The sequence below is a fragment of the Macaca nemestrina genome, chromosome 10 (genome assembly GCF_043159975.1).
Source record: "Macaca nemestrina isolate mMacNem1 chromosome 10, mMacNem.hap1, whole genome shotgun sequence".
Classification (NCBI taxonomy): Eukaryota; Metazoa; Chordata; class Mammalia; order Primates; family Cercopithecidae; genus Macaca; species Macaca nemestrina.
In genome coordinates this window covers 63,691,254-63,705,928 of record NC_092134.1, presented here as the reverse complement: position 1 = coordinate 63,705,928, position 14,675 = coordinate 63,691,254, and the positions used below count along the sequence as shown (strand labels likewise).

General features: G+C 39.8%; 1 protein-coding gene across 5 annotated transcripts in view; it reads left to right on the top strand.

The window, feature by feature from the left end:
* The first annotated feature begins 1,629 nt into the window (after positions 1–1,629).
* Positions 1,630–14,675, top strand: part of RAB3I (RAB3A interacting protein) — a 65,554-nt gene continuing 52,508 nt past the window's right edge. For 2 of the 5 annotated variants that reach the window (XM_011727182.3, XM_011727181.3), the window contains exon 1: positions 1,630–1,719. Coding sequence is in view for 1 of the 5 variants with exons in the window: in XM_011727183.2 (XP_011725485.1) it covers positions 3,076–3,113 (38 nt within the window). In the remaining 4 variants the exon portion in view is untranslated. Of the gene's footprint in view, positions 1,720–2,107; positions 2,246–2,296; positions 2,414–2,608; positions 3,114–14,675 lie in introns of those variants that run through there. The other 3 variants (XM_011727184.2, XM_071071453.1, XM_011727183.2) reach the window with 3 other exon arrangements.

Genomic DNA, 14,675 nt, shown 5'->3' with positions numbered 1-14,675 from the left:
GTAAGCTATCAAACTTAAGATGCTCACAGTACTTTACATACTTTGTAGGCTGAGATTCTGAGTGTCTAACATTCTGTAATGTATCTTGGTCTCTGTGCTGCAAGAACACTGAAGTATTATTATAGGTAACAATCTATGTCACTCTTCTCAAACAGTGCTAACAGGTTAAGTACTCAAGAGGAACATCTTTCAGTATATTTCAAAAAGCCTCATGGATGGTAGGTGATTTGTAAATGGACCAACACAGGCCTCAGGCATATGGTTACTGTTTACTATTTCCTGTAGATCATGATGTCTTAGATCTTATGTAGAATATATCACAGGACTTATCCTCTAAACATTCACACACCAAGACTGCACTCTGCATGCATACCATTCACTCATTCTGCATTTACTGAGTCAGTCCCACTGCATGTCAGACCTTGTGCCTGTTCTCAAGAAGCTCACAGTCTAGGAAAATGGAGAAATACAGCTACAATTATAACTGTATGTGATAAGTATTACAAAGAGCTACGGTGTTATGGAAACACTGGTAGGGGCACTTAGCCCATACTGGAGTGGCTGGGATAGGGCTGAGTGGCCAACAGGGAAGGGTTCACAGGGGAATTGATGTCTAGGATAAATAATGAATAACAAATAACTAGCAAGGCAAGGAAAAGGTAGGAGATCAAGACATAAAAAGAAACAGCATATGGAAATACAGGGTTGTGAGTACAGCAAGACTGGGGAGCCCAAGTGGTTTGCTGTATATTTAATTTATTCATTTCACGTAGCGATTACTGACATACTTGTCTCCCTATATATGTTTGAGTCCGTGAATGGTGGGGACTTTGTAATGGTTTCTCTGTCCCTATGTCTAACAGGAAGCGCACAGATGGAGTGCAATAAAATGTTTGATGAATGAATGACCAGCTACGTGGTGTAAGGGAGAACAGTTAGGAGTCCGTTAATAAGAAAGGTCATTTCTAATGGCAATGAATATCAGGTAAGATAGATTTAAGAATTATTTAGAAATTAGGATGAATAAGACTTGGTGATATATTGGTGACGGGGTATAAAATAAGAAAAACTGACTTTCTAGGTTTCTGGATTACAGATGCATGATAATAGTTATAATGGTATAATAACAATAGCTAATATTCATCAGGCACCCTGTGTCATGAAGTATGCAAAGTGTTTACATGAATTAAGTCATTTAAACTCTCAATGACTTAGCGAGGCAGGTTCTTGTATACTCATTCACTGATGAGAAAACTGGGGCTAGAGATTCATTTGCCTAAGGTCACTCAGCTAGCAGGTGGCAGGCTCAAACCCAGTAACTCCAACAGCCATACACATAGTCTACTTTTCTTTACTGCCTCTAATAGATGAGATTAATACCCAGAATGATGGTTCTATTCAATATGTGTATCACATAAATTGCACGTTTCTCTTTTGCTAAACATAGAGACACATACTATGACTGCCTCTTTATTTTTTCCGATTTTTGGGATCTTGGCTCTTTCTGTATTTTTCCTACCTGGAAGACTTAAAGTGGGGTGGAAGTTTGATAAAACAGTTGGCACAAAAGATGAGAGAAGACAGGTACAGGCGTGACATTCTCGAACGCTCTGGCAGTTGCTGGAATGATGGGATCTGGGTTCTACAGGATTCCTCCCCTCCCATCCCTCGCCACACACACACACACGTCGTAAGATGTATATGGCCGCGGAGTCTCAGGTTGGTTCTAGGAGTCCTCAACTCACGGCGAAGGTGCCTCTTCTCCCTTCTGGAGAGCCCAACATGCCTGAAGTCAACCTGAGGTGGCCTCTCGGGCCCCGGGAAACAGCGCAGCTCGGGCTCGCCCTTGTTCCCAGGGAAACCGCCCGCGGAGGAACCTGGGGCCAGGCCCGTGACAGCTGCGACGAGCCCAGCCTGGCGCCAGGGGGCGCGGAAGCGCGTCCGCCCCCAGGCCCCACGCCGGGCCCGCCCCGCCCCTGCCGGCCACACCCCCCCCGCCCCGCCCACCCTCCGTGAGGACCGGCCGCTCCCAGCTCCCGGCTCCCGGCCCCGGGCCCCGGCCCCGCTTCCGGCGCAGGCGCAGTCCCGCGTTCCCTCGGCGGCTGCCGGCGTAGTGAGCCCGCCACCGTGGAGTGTAGCGGCAAGGGCTCGCCGTCCTCCTCCGCCTCTCGCTGCTTCGGGGCGCGCTCTCTGCGGCTCTGTGAGCGCCCGTGAGCGCGGGCAGCGGCCGCGGTGGGTTCGTCAGGTGAGTGCGGCCGCGGGAGGGAGAGGCCCGGAGCGTGGAGCACCGCCCCCCTCGGCGCCCGCGCACCCGCCTCCGGCGAGTCGGCCAGGAGGGGCGGCCGCGGCAGGTGCAGGTGCCGGCGCCGTGGAGGGCGCGGCGCGCGGGGGTTCGGCGGGATGCCCCGGCCCGGTGAGCGCGCTCTCCGCCTGGGCAGTTGGGCTCCGGGCTCTTGGGGACGGCGTGTGGGGGGACCTCGGCGCCCCGGGTCAGCCGGCCGCCCCCTGGGCTGCTGGTGGGCGCCGGGCGGCGGCTCCTCCCCCGGGCACGGGCGCGTTACACATTAACTGCGCGGTCCCGCGCGCCCGGGGCAGGGAGCCGGAGCCCGGCGGGTTACCTGGCGGCGGGCGGGAGCGGCCGGGAGCGGAGGGCCGGGGTCGCGAGGGGGATGAAGACGGAGTTCCCGAACAAGTCGGAAGCCGCTCACAACACCGGGCGCCGCGCGGCAGGGCTGTGGACGGGGCAATAGCTGTGGACCTGGGGTGGTTTCGTGCCCCAGTCTTAGGAAACGACGCTAGAGGCACCGTGCTGAGGCGTAGAGGTCACCCTCGGGAGGTTTCGGTGAAACCTGGTGGGAAATTCCGGGCAGGCGCCCGGAGTCGCGTCCGAAGAGGCAGCTCCTTGCAGCCAGACTTGTGTTCGGGGGAGTTGAGACGAGCTGCACGGATGGGATTGCACGGCTTTGCCCTCCCAGCGTTGAAAACTCGCCCCGACCGCCCGGGGAAGCGCGAGCTTCCTCGCTCCAGAATTGATGCTGGGTGGAAGCCGCAGCATGTAAAGAGTTGCCGGTTGTTATGGGATTAAAAAAAGATATATCTGCAATGGCTAAAGGGTAAGGTCTTGAAAGACAAGAGCGCTGAGTTAGTACTGATTACTGAGAGGCAATTTAGTTTCATGGAAATGTTGCCTGTTCGGAGGCTACCTGTTATACACTCTCATGTTTCACCCCAACTCCTTCCTTTCAGTGTCGGGTTAAAAGCCTTGTAATCTCTTGCAGTGGAATGATTGCATAATTGGAGGAGGGGCCCGTAAGAAGATTACAACAAAACTGTTCCTTTGTAAATCAATTGAAAGACCCAGTTCTTGTTCATTATCCTTTTTCTCATTTTGTTGTTCATGAAGGTTTTTTTTTTTTTCCCCCAGTGGTGAATGACAAATCAAGGAGAAAAGAGGCAGAATAGGGTTGTAGACCAATCGTAGTAAATATTTGATACTGTTAAATATTTCACCAGTTTTATGGGGCCTTGTACTATTACCATTTGTTATTTATTTACTAGTACTGTGCATTTTGATAGGACTTTTCGTGTTTGGACATTGTATTCCAGATATGGCTTATGTGATCTAATGCTAAAGCCCTTGTGGAATTTATAGAAATAAACAGTTATACAGTTAGGTAGTCCATTTTTTAACTATTGAAGGAAAAGCCTTTCATTTTTTTCCATTGCAGTAATGTTATATATTAATGTATACCTTTGTGAACCAAAGTGTTTAATATAAATCTTCCTTCCGTATTTGGCAGACAACTCATCTGTGGTATTGAATACTTGTAACCTTTCACCAGGATGGCCATTTAATGTTTAGCTGCTTTGTGGGTTTTCTGAATAGATCCTATTGTACTTTTTGAATTAGTGTAATTATCCATATGCTTCCTTTAATATTCTTTACCTTTGATTTTGTGTAAACCCTCATCCTCCCCCAACACACACATCCTCTGCAAATAATTTTTAAAATGGAAATGTTCTTAGAAATCTGTTTCACCCCCTCATTTTTTAAACATGGCAGGAAAAAATACTTTGTAGATTACAGTAGTTTTATATGCATTATAGTAGTTAGTATATTTTTTTCCCCCTCAGCAGGAGTCAGTGAACAAATTAGTGAGCTGGCTGAATGAAAAATTATTTAATGTTCAGTTCCATCACTTACTGTGCATAAAACCTTGAGTAAAACATTTAACCTATTTGAGCTTATTTTCTCCATTTGTCAGTGGAAATACTATTAGGTTGAAATTGCTAATATTCTGCTGTTTTTTATGTTTCAACCTAATATGAACTTCATAGTGGTGAGATGAGGATTTAATAAGATACTCCATTAGAGATGTGGGGAAGGGGAGAAGGAACCAATGTGAGCTTGCTTGTGTGCAAGGCACTGTGCGTGCTTGTTTTCCATACCTTGACTCCTCAGTCCTCTGGACATTCCTGGGATATAGGTGACTTGTCAAATTTTACAAATCAGGAAATGGAGGCTTAGAAAGTTGCGGTAATTTGTCTGTAGTTACTTAGTTGTAGGTGGTCGTACAGCTGGCCAGTGACAGAGCCGGTATTAAAAACTGTATCCAACTGCCCAAAATGGAACTTAGTGCTTTTATTCCTTACATTCCCAGTCTGCACTTTCTATTAAAGAACTTTGTAACTATAAGGAGGCACACAGAGTGACAAGTGTTACCATTTGTATTTCTGGTTTAAAAATACCCAGGTTTTCTAATGACGGTGATACCAGCCTTGCTACTACAGTTACTTTTAAGTCTAGTGCTTATCAAGCCAAGTCCTGGTACAAGCTTTATACTAACTCACTTACTCTCACAGTGAGCTAGGAGATAATACTTTTTCCCTATTTTGTAGTTGAGAAAATTGAGACGCTGAGACCTTATGTAGTTTGCTCAAAGTCATATAATTAATTAAGTGACAGGTCTGGATTAGATGTCAGTTTGTCTTCCATGTCTGTGCTGTTAACCACTGCACTCTGTATAAGTGGTAATGCTGAAGAATTATTTGCTTATAATCACTGCATTATCACTTCTTTGTGTGTAGCTTATAATGCTGAAGAACTGTTTGTAATTTAGCTTTTATGAGATATGTAATATTAATGTAATATGTAATTCTCATGTGTCACCAGAGATTTTTTTAAATCATATACTCAATTGAGCATCTACTCTGCAAGTCACAGTACGGGTTAAAGGAAACAATTCTTAAGGAATATGGGAGGTGGGGCCTTACAATCATTCCCATATCTTTTATAAGTTCTTCAAAATGTAGAACACACGTTACATATTTTAATGAATGTCAACTAAGACGAAGTGCTAGGATAGTTGAGTAGTGGAGAGGAAGAACAGATGGGTAGTGGGTAGAGATATTTGTGCATTGAGGTAATGAGGGAAAGCTTTGAAGATATTCCAAGGGAGTACACTTTTTCAAACTAAACTTTTGTCCAATATAATTCTGATTAAGATGCAATTCAACAAAGCATAGTAAATTGGTTACTATGCATTTAATATCCTAAAAACAAAATATCTGAGCTTTTGTAAACTGCTTTCTAGCTAGTTTGTCCTTTTTTTGTACTGCTATCCTTAATTGTACCAGGTAGTACTCTTATAAAAAATTTTATGCTTTTGTAATACTGAGTATCTCTTTTTTGGTATTTATGAGCTTTGATATTTGTGTTGTATTTGTAACTGTTTCTAGGGACCTAGAAACATGTTTGTTGACAAGGTGGTCTCTTCCTTTAGTCTACAAGTTCTTTGAGAGTAGGGCTTACCTCATTTTATAGCTTTAACATTGGGCCTGGTAGGTACTGTGCTGTGTTTGGTGATGGATGATCAGTTGAAGAATGTTAGAGTGTATTGAAGCTGATCTAGCAGCAGAAATTGAAATGAACATTGAATGAGAAATGAAGGGACAAAGGAAGGAAGAGGAAGATACTTACACAACTGGGAGCATTAACTTGCTATCTCTATTTTCCCTTCCGCTTTCTTTTTCAACTTACAACTAAATGAGGTAGTTTTATGAGCTTACATCTTAGTCTTGGTTAGAGAAAAGTGGAAAAAGTAATCTGATTTATCTTAGAATATAGGCAACATGAAATTAGATAACTATAGCCATAAAGTGATATTACTTAGAGGAAAAAGAATGAAAATTATTCAAATAGTTCAAGTTCATGGAAGATTTGATGCTTGTAGTTAACAATAGGATTGTAAATATAAGCATAATGGCAAGTTGATGAAATTCTCTTCAGGGGTACGGATATAAGTATATGAATTGACAGTTTTTAGTATAAAGAAACTCTATTCAAGAATGTGAGAATGCCCTATAAGCATAAAGGAGCATACAGATGATAGCTTAGAACCACTTAAATAAGTGAATTGTAATTTGATATGCCCAGATAAAAGTAATAGTATTGAATATTTGTTTGGGGGCACCTGGTTGTCAGATAAGGATAAAGTATAAAAGAAAAACCAAAATAAGTTTGAAAAAACAATAAGCAAATTTGTATCAGTTCCCTGTGGGGAAAAGAATCATATTTGAACCACATGCCTCAGAAAGACTAGTTTTCCCCTTCTTTCCCTTTTATCTAAGATAAATAAAGTTCCTTCTGATTTGTAAGACCCATCTCCTTCAGTATGCTTTTGCTATTTCCCCCCATTACTTTTTTTTTCTTAGATCTTTATAAAATCGTACATTTGTATTGTGCTTTACAACGTGTACAACATTTTTACATTGATGTGCCATTTGATTTTCTCAAATGTAGGCAGGGGAGATAATACCACTACCATTATAGATGTCAAAACTGAAGCTTAGATTAAATGACTTGTGTCAGTTCGCACAGCTTGTCAGTGACAGAATCTGAACTAGAAGGAAGGTTTTCTGAAATTAGTCTGTTAAAATGCTCAGGTTTTCTCAAACTTCAATTTCTCCAGTTTTGATACTCTCACGAGGTACTTACTGTTTCATTTCTATCTTTTTCAGCAAAAATGTAGCCTGAATAACTGTCTCCACTCTTTACTGCTTTGCTATTCATTCGTTCTCTAAAGACTCTTGTTTATTTATTCAGTCAGTGCATACTTCAGCGCCTATTGAATGTTTAGTTGACATATATTCTTAAGAGGATATATAAAATGAGGCTTCCATTATTGAGAAAAAAAATTTTGGAAAATGGTTTTTTAAAAAAATTATACTTTTAAGTTCTGGGATACATGTGCAGAAGGTGCAGGTTTGTATACATAGGTATATACGTGCCATGGTGGTTTGCTGCACCCATCAACCCGTCATGTACATTAGGTATTTCTCCTAATGCTATCCCTCCCCTTGCCCCCAACTCCCCGACAGACCCGACAGGTGTGATATTCCCCTCCCTGTGTCCATGTGTTCTCATTGTTCAGCTCCCACTTATGAGTGAGAACATGCAGTGTTCTGTTAATTTAAACGATTAACAGTTACTCCTGACAGTTACTTGAGGTCAGGAGTTTGAGACAAACCTGGTCAACATGGCAAAACCCTATCTCTACTAAAAATACAAAAAATTAGCTGGGTGTGGTGACGGGCGCCTGTAATCCCAGCTACTCAGGAGACATATGTTGCAGTGAGCCGAGATTGTGCCACTGCACTCCAGCCTGGGCGACAGAGCGTGACTGCATCTCAAAAACAAAAACAAAAACAAAAGTATTGTGGAATTAGTGGGAATTCATTTGTGATCTGTTTTAATAAAAATGGGAAAATTGTGTAGCCTAATTGATCATTTGACTAATTTTGCCCTTGGGCTATTAATTACATTCGCATTTATAGACAGAGAACGCTTCTTAAAAGATAAATGCGATTTTTTTGGTCATAACTAAAATGCTAGTTTGGGAAGCCAACTTTAACATTATTATGAAAGCTAATGAAAAAAATGACTTTTTATATATACTTGTTTTGTTTTTTCCTCTTTTATTATACAGTATTGGAATACATTTTGAACTTCCCTTTTTATTTTGAGAGCATTATAATTACGGAGAGTTTCAAATAAGATAAGTAGACACAATAGTGTAATAAACCTGAAAGTTTCCATCATGTAGCCCAGTAACTGTCAACAATGATCAGTCCTCGTCCATCTGCTTCTCCCACTTCTGTATTATTTTGAAACAAATTGCAAGTCCTGTGTAATTTCCCCTGTAGATATTTCAGTATGGATTTCCCAAAGATAAGAGCAGTTAACTACAGTAGTTTTACAAACTTTGTTTTTTATCTATTTTTTCATTTTAATCTACATTTTCTGCTTTTGTTATTACAAACTTAAAAAATTAACACTAATTCCTTGATATAAAATATCTATACTTTTAAAGAAAATACACAGGGATATAGGTACTATAGTAAATTCAAGTTTCTGTTTATTTTGATTTATATGCTGTTTTTTTCCAAATCCTGTAAGGAGCCAAATAAATATTTTAAATTCTGGCATAGTAGCAAAACAGAGGAGGAAATGATAACAACAATAATATAGGGTGGTTGGTGTAAATGAGTGAGGTAGAAGTCCGAGGAGGTTGGTTATGGTAATAAATGTAATTAGGGATATTAGTATGAGGGATCAGGTTTGTCCTTTGGTATTGTGAATTGTTATTATTTGTTTTAGGATAAGTTGAATTAATTTTTTTTGGATGATAATTAGTCGGTTGTTGATAAGGTGCTTGGAAGTTGGAATTAGTAAGGAGGGAAACAGAATGATGGGGACTACAGCAGGCAGGCTTAGAATTGTTGGGGCGATGAATGGGGTAAATAGATTTTCGTTCATTTTGATTCTCAAGGGTTGTAGTTTTGTGTGTCAATTTTTTTTTCGAGGGGTGAATAATAATTTGTGCTTAATAGTTTTAGTTGGATGGTGAGGTATGGTGTGAGGAGTATGGATATGATGATGCTGGGTCACGTAGATGTATCTAGTTGGGGCGTTTCACTGTAGAGAGGCGTTGTTTCTCTCGGTCTTTAACTTAAAAGGTTAATGCTGGGGCAGCTGTACAGTGGGTCTATAGAGAGATTTTGTAGAGATTTATGCGGTGAAGGTGTATTAAGAGTATGGAGTAGGGTGTGGTAAGTTTATAGGGTAAATATGGGTCCTATTTCAAAAATTTTTAGTGGAATTAGTTCTACGAAGATAGATATAAAGCTGTGGTTGGCACCGCAGATTTCTGAGCATCATCCGTAGTAGACGCCTGGTCGTATAGCAGTAAATGTAGTTTGGTTTAAGCGTCCGGGGACTGCGTCTGTTTTTAATCCTAGTGTGGGGACAGTTCATGAGTGTAAGACGTCCTGGGAAATAATTATTATGCGAACGGGGGCTTCAATTGGAAGAATCACTCGGTTGTCAACTTCAAGAAAATAATAGAACACAAAGCAATAGCAGATGCTCATTTCAATAGCAGTGCTTTAGAGAAACTTCAGTTTTGTCTTTGTGTAAGTAAGAGAAGGGTTCAGAGATTAAACATAATTATTCTGTTTGGATTGTTTACTTTTTTTATACTTTAAGTTCTGGGATACATGTGTAGAACATGCAGGTTTGTTACATAACTATACGTGTGCCATGGTGGTTTGCTGAACCCAGGATTGTTCACTTCTTAGAGATTCTTTGCTGTGATTTAACCTGTATTCCCATCTCCCTAGTCCCTATCCACTTCACCTTCTAAGTGTATCTCAGATGTAGTGGAGTTAGGGGTTAGAGTCAGACACACCAGAGTTTGAATACTAGCTCTGTTACTTTTTGGCTATTTGACAACATTAATCTCTCTGAGCTTCAGTTTTTTATATCTGTAAAATAGGGATAAGAACCATTTCAAATGAATGCTCTGAAGATTAACTGGAATAACTGTGTGTTTGTGAATAAATACAAATGAAGATTTTCTGAATGCTTTCCATATGTGTATATGCCTCCATCCCCTCATTTCCAGTCCATGACCTTGGCATTAGATCAGACAGTAATCCTTTAAACGGCCTCTAGTCTCTCTAGTAAAGTTCTCATTGCCTTGGGAGTCATTTTTAAATGACTATATTACAAGGCATCTATACTTTCTAAAATGTAGATCTCAGCATCTCTTCAGGATAAACTTTAAGCAGCATTTTCTCTTTTAAAGAAGGCTTTTAATGGTCTCTCACAATCCGCCTCTCCAGCCTGCTTTTCTGTTACTCTCTCCTTTGTTAGTTTTATTAGTGCCAGACCCTTATTCCCTGACTGTCCTATCCTATTCCCCTTGCGCGTCTAGGGGATCCTGGACTTGTATTCAGCACTTAAAATCTGACTTATATTTTACTTCTCCCTGAAACATTCTTCTTCTTCCCCCTTCCCTCCCCACAACTCTCAGAATAATCTCGCAGTGGCTCGTAGAGACTGTGTGCTATATCTTTGGTCCATTTGTACCTGTATTCTTGGAACTTAGTACCAGGATTTGCCCAGAGGAATTGAAGCTGGCGATCATCCTTCCATTCCAACAAGAATAAATATAATTTATCACATATATGTATAAAATAAATGTATTTAATATATATAGTAAATGTTGAAGGTTTTTAAAGAAGTGATAGAATTTGTAACTGATGGAATTTATCACAGTTCAATTATATGCTATTGAAGTAGCAGTCTCATTTTTAATCTCAGAAACTGTTTCTTTCATAATTCATGTTAAATTAAGAAGTCATTTGGGAATTTAAAAAGCGTCTATACTTTCCTCCCTGCCCCCCTTCCACAACTGTCTGTGAATAAATTGAAAGAGGAAAATAGTGCTTACATAATCTTTAAACCTTTTCTTTTGACATGCCTTGGAATATTTAATTTCTATTATTGTGATAATAGTAAAACAAAATTGTACTACGGTGTAATATATAGATGTTTACTTTTTTTGAGGAAAATCATTCAAAACAATAAGCTTTTAATTGCTAATATTTTATTTAAACCCAAACTCAACACATTGCTTTTTGTTGTTAGTGATAGTGCTTGTGCTGATACAGTATGATCAAAATATATGGCAAGTATTAAGGAAATGCCCTAGAGATCATTATAATAGTAACAGCCAATCTTAATTGGTAAGTGCCAGGTACGGTGCTAAGTCCTTTAATTCTCATGACTACCTTAGGAGATAGGACAGTTATCTCCCCTTACTTGTGTGTGTGTGTGTGTGTGTGTGTGTGTGTGTGTATGTGACAGAGAGAGAGAGAGGGTCTTTCTTTGTTGCCCAGGCTGGAGTGCAGTGGCAGATCACAGTTCACTACAGCCTCAACCTCCCTGGCTCAGGCTATCGTCCCACATTAGCCTCCCAAGTAGCTGGGACCACAGGTGTATGGCACCACCCACTCCTAATTTTTAAATTTTTTATAGAGACGGGGTCTCGCTATGTTGCTTTGGGTTATTGCTTAAACTCCTTGGGCTCAAGCAGCCCTCCTGTCTTGGCCTTCCAAAGTGCTGAAATTAGGGCATGAGCCACTGTGCTCGACCTGTCATCTCCATTTTCAGATGAGAAATTGAGACTTAGATCTCTAGGTCACTTTATTAGTAACTGGTCAAGCCAAGATTTGAGACTGATTCCAGAGTACAAGCTATTTGGTGAGGTAGTGAATACTGGCTAAGTTACCCTATTGGCCTTTCTTCTAGTAGAAGAGTATACTCCTTTATCTACCAGGATTATTTGATTCAGTTCTACAATGAAATAGATGAATATATTTGGGCTCAGATAAGTTACCTGCCCAGGTTCATAGATAGACCTCAGAGCTTGATCAGGAGCCTTAGCTTTCTTCTTCAAGTACTGATGCTTCTACTCTGCTGTGTTACCATATTACCTCCTTTGTTGGAAATGATTTACTTTCTGAGTGTAGTGCTTTGAGGAATTTTAGTAAATATAGAATTCAAATTATTTAATTTTCACATGCTTTAAATTGATATGAAAAAAGATAAAAATCACAGCTTTAGTTTTTATTTTTCTAAAATTAAAATCCTATGTTTCCCATTTGTCAAGGTAAGTCCAAATTAGGGGAATGTGCATTTTGTGGAAAAATGGATTTTATTTTTTCTTGTGGACTACTGATATAAATCAAGTTGCTAGATTTTATTTAAAATACGTATATTCATTTTATTCATATTCTTCAGATGTTTCACTGAAAATATTTTCCCATTAATCCTGATTTCTTGAGTTGTCCTAGGGATGCCTTTTGTTTTCAAGAAACATTTAAAAAATTCACTTTAATTAGAATAAATAAATTTCATAAGGAGTTATTAGGATCTTTCTAGGCATTTATTAAATGAGGTAATATGTATGAAATTCTTAGCACCACTGTCTGACACATAGTTAACTTTCAGTAAAGATTGGCTGTTGCTTTTGTTGTGATAGTACTGACTTTGAGAAAGAAAAATTAACAGGAAATGCATATTGGGGATCAGAAGCAAATTGTTTTAATCAACTTTTTCTTGTGGTCTGCAGTTGGCTTTATTACCTGGAGCTCAGTAACAAGGCCAGCCAAGTTGTGTTGGTAATTCACCCATAAGAATTTAGTGTGATCATCTTTTTTACATATTGGTCATGATCCTTGACAAGTTTAATTTATTAATTGGGATAATCTTCAATTGAAATTAGTTCTTTTTGAATCACTCATTGCTTAATGCAAAAGATACTACTGCTTAAAAATAGTAGTTTATTTTACTCTTATAAAGATGTTGCATGTGAAATAAATCTTAAAGCTTCTATATATTTAAAGGGCAAAAGATTTTCAGACCAGTGAGATTGGAAACTTATTACCAGGTAAATTATGTTTTATGGAAATTTCACGTGGTTGAAAAAGGGATTAAATTTAACCTCAAAATAATCTCCTTTTCAGAAGTGACTTGAATTTAGACAGTGTTTAAATATATCCCCCAGAAGGAAAACATTATAGGTTAGAAGCACTGCTCAGAGGCATTGTCCTAAGTACTATATAGCAGGGGTCCCCAATCCCTGGGCTGTGGACCAGAAGTGGTCTGTGGCCTGTTAAGAATTGGGCCACACAGCAGGAGGTAAGTGGCAGAAGGTAAGTGGCGGACAAGTGAGTATTCCCATCTGAGCTCCGCCTCCTGTCAGTTCAGCAGCTGCATTAGATTCTCATAGGAGTGCAAACCATATTGTGAACTGCACATGTGAGGGATAGGTTGCGTGATTCTTAAGATAATCTAATGCCTGATGATCTGAGGTGAAACAGTTTCTTCCTGAAACCATCCCCTCCCACCCTCTGCCCTGTCTGTGGAAAAATTGTCTTCCATGAAACTGGTCCCTGGGACCAAAAAGGTTGAGGACCGCTGTTATATAGTATTATCCCTTTTAATTTTCATTCTGTTAGGTAGCAAAACCAAGGCACAGATTTCCAGATGGGAGAACCTAGGCTCAGATTGTCTCAGTAATTTGACAGAAGCGGGATTCAAACCTGCCTGTCTTGGAGACTTGTACTTTATATTCATAGCTTATGCCCCAGCTAATGGAGTATCTGTGTTTCGTATAAATGCTTTGCTTTCACACGGTAGATATGTCTGGAAATCCCTTACAGAGGTTTTGTCTTTCTCATTTCCTACTCGTTGTTTGGATCTTTCCTTTGGCTTTATTTTTTCGAGAATCCTTTGCCTCTGATTTATTTGTCCTTCCTGTGTGGTCTCTGAGTTTGTTTGCATCTTCTGTGGCATTTATCACGTATCATTGCCTTTACTTGTCAGTTTCCTACTCTGTTAGGCTGTTTGAAGGGAGAGTAGATTTTTCATCTTTCCCCAGAGCCTGATACAGAGTAGGTCATTAGTAAATATTTGCTGAAAGAATGGCTGAAATACTGTGTTTATATGTGGGAAAAATAGGGTTAATGTTGCAGGTGTGATGGATTTTAATTCAAAACTAAGAGAAAGATTTTCACTAGAACAGTGGAACAATGGAGTGGTAAAGCAGTTCTGCTTGTAGTAGTAGGTGTGTCGTGGTGGTTAAGAGCTTGGACGGTAGAATCTAATAACGGTAGGCTTTAATTCTGACTACTCTAAGCTGCAGTTTCCTCAAGCATAGATGCACTATACTTAATATTTAGTAAGTGCCCAACAAATACTAGCTGTTATGGGAGGAGCCACCTTAACTTCCTGTGAGACTGGGGCGGGTAGTTGAATGACTTGGCTCCTTGGCTCCCCGTACCCTTCCTCTCTCCCTGGATTATTTTGAAGCAAATCCAAGTAACCTTATTTCATCTATAAATACTTCAGTGTATATCTTTAAAAGATAAGGATTTTAAAATTATAACCATTATACCATTATTATCCCTAAAATTAACTATAATTCCTAATAACTTAATTTGTTTTTACAGTTGGTTTATTCAAAGAAGAATCCAAACAAGGCCCACAGATTGTGTTTAGTTATTTCTCTTAAGTCTATAAATTTCCTCTACCTCTTTGTTTTTTTTTTTTTTTTTTTTTTTTTTTTTTTTTTTTTTACAGTTTATTGGAAAAACCAGCTGGTTTGTTTATGATGAGAGTGTCCCAAAGTCTAGATTTTGCTGTTTTTGTCCCTGTGTGTTATTTAACATGTTCCTTTCTCCTCTGTATTTACTATAAACTGATGACCATCAAGAGGCTTGTTTGGTTTGGGGTCTTTTTTTTTTTCTTAGAGGGGCCAGAATGC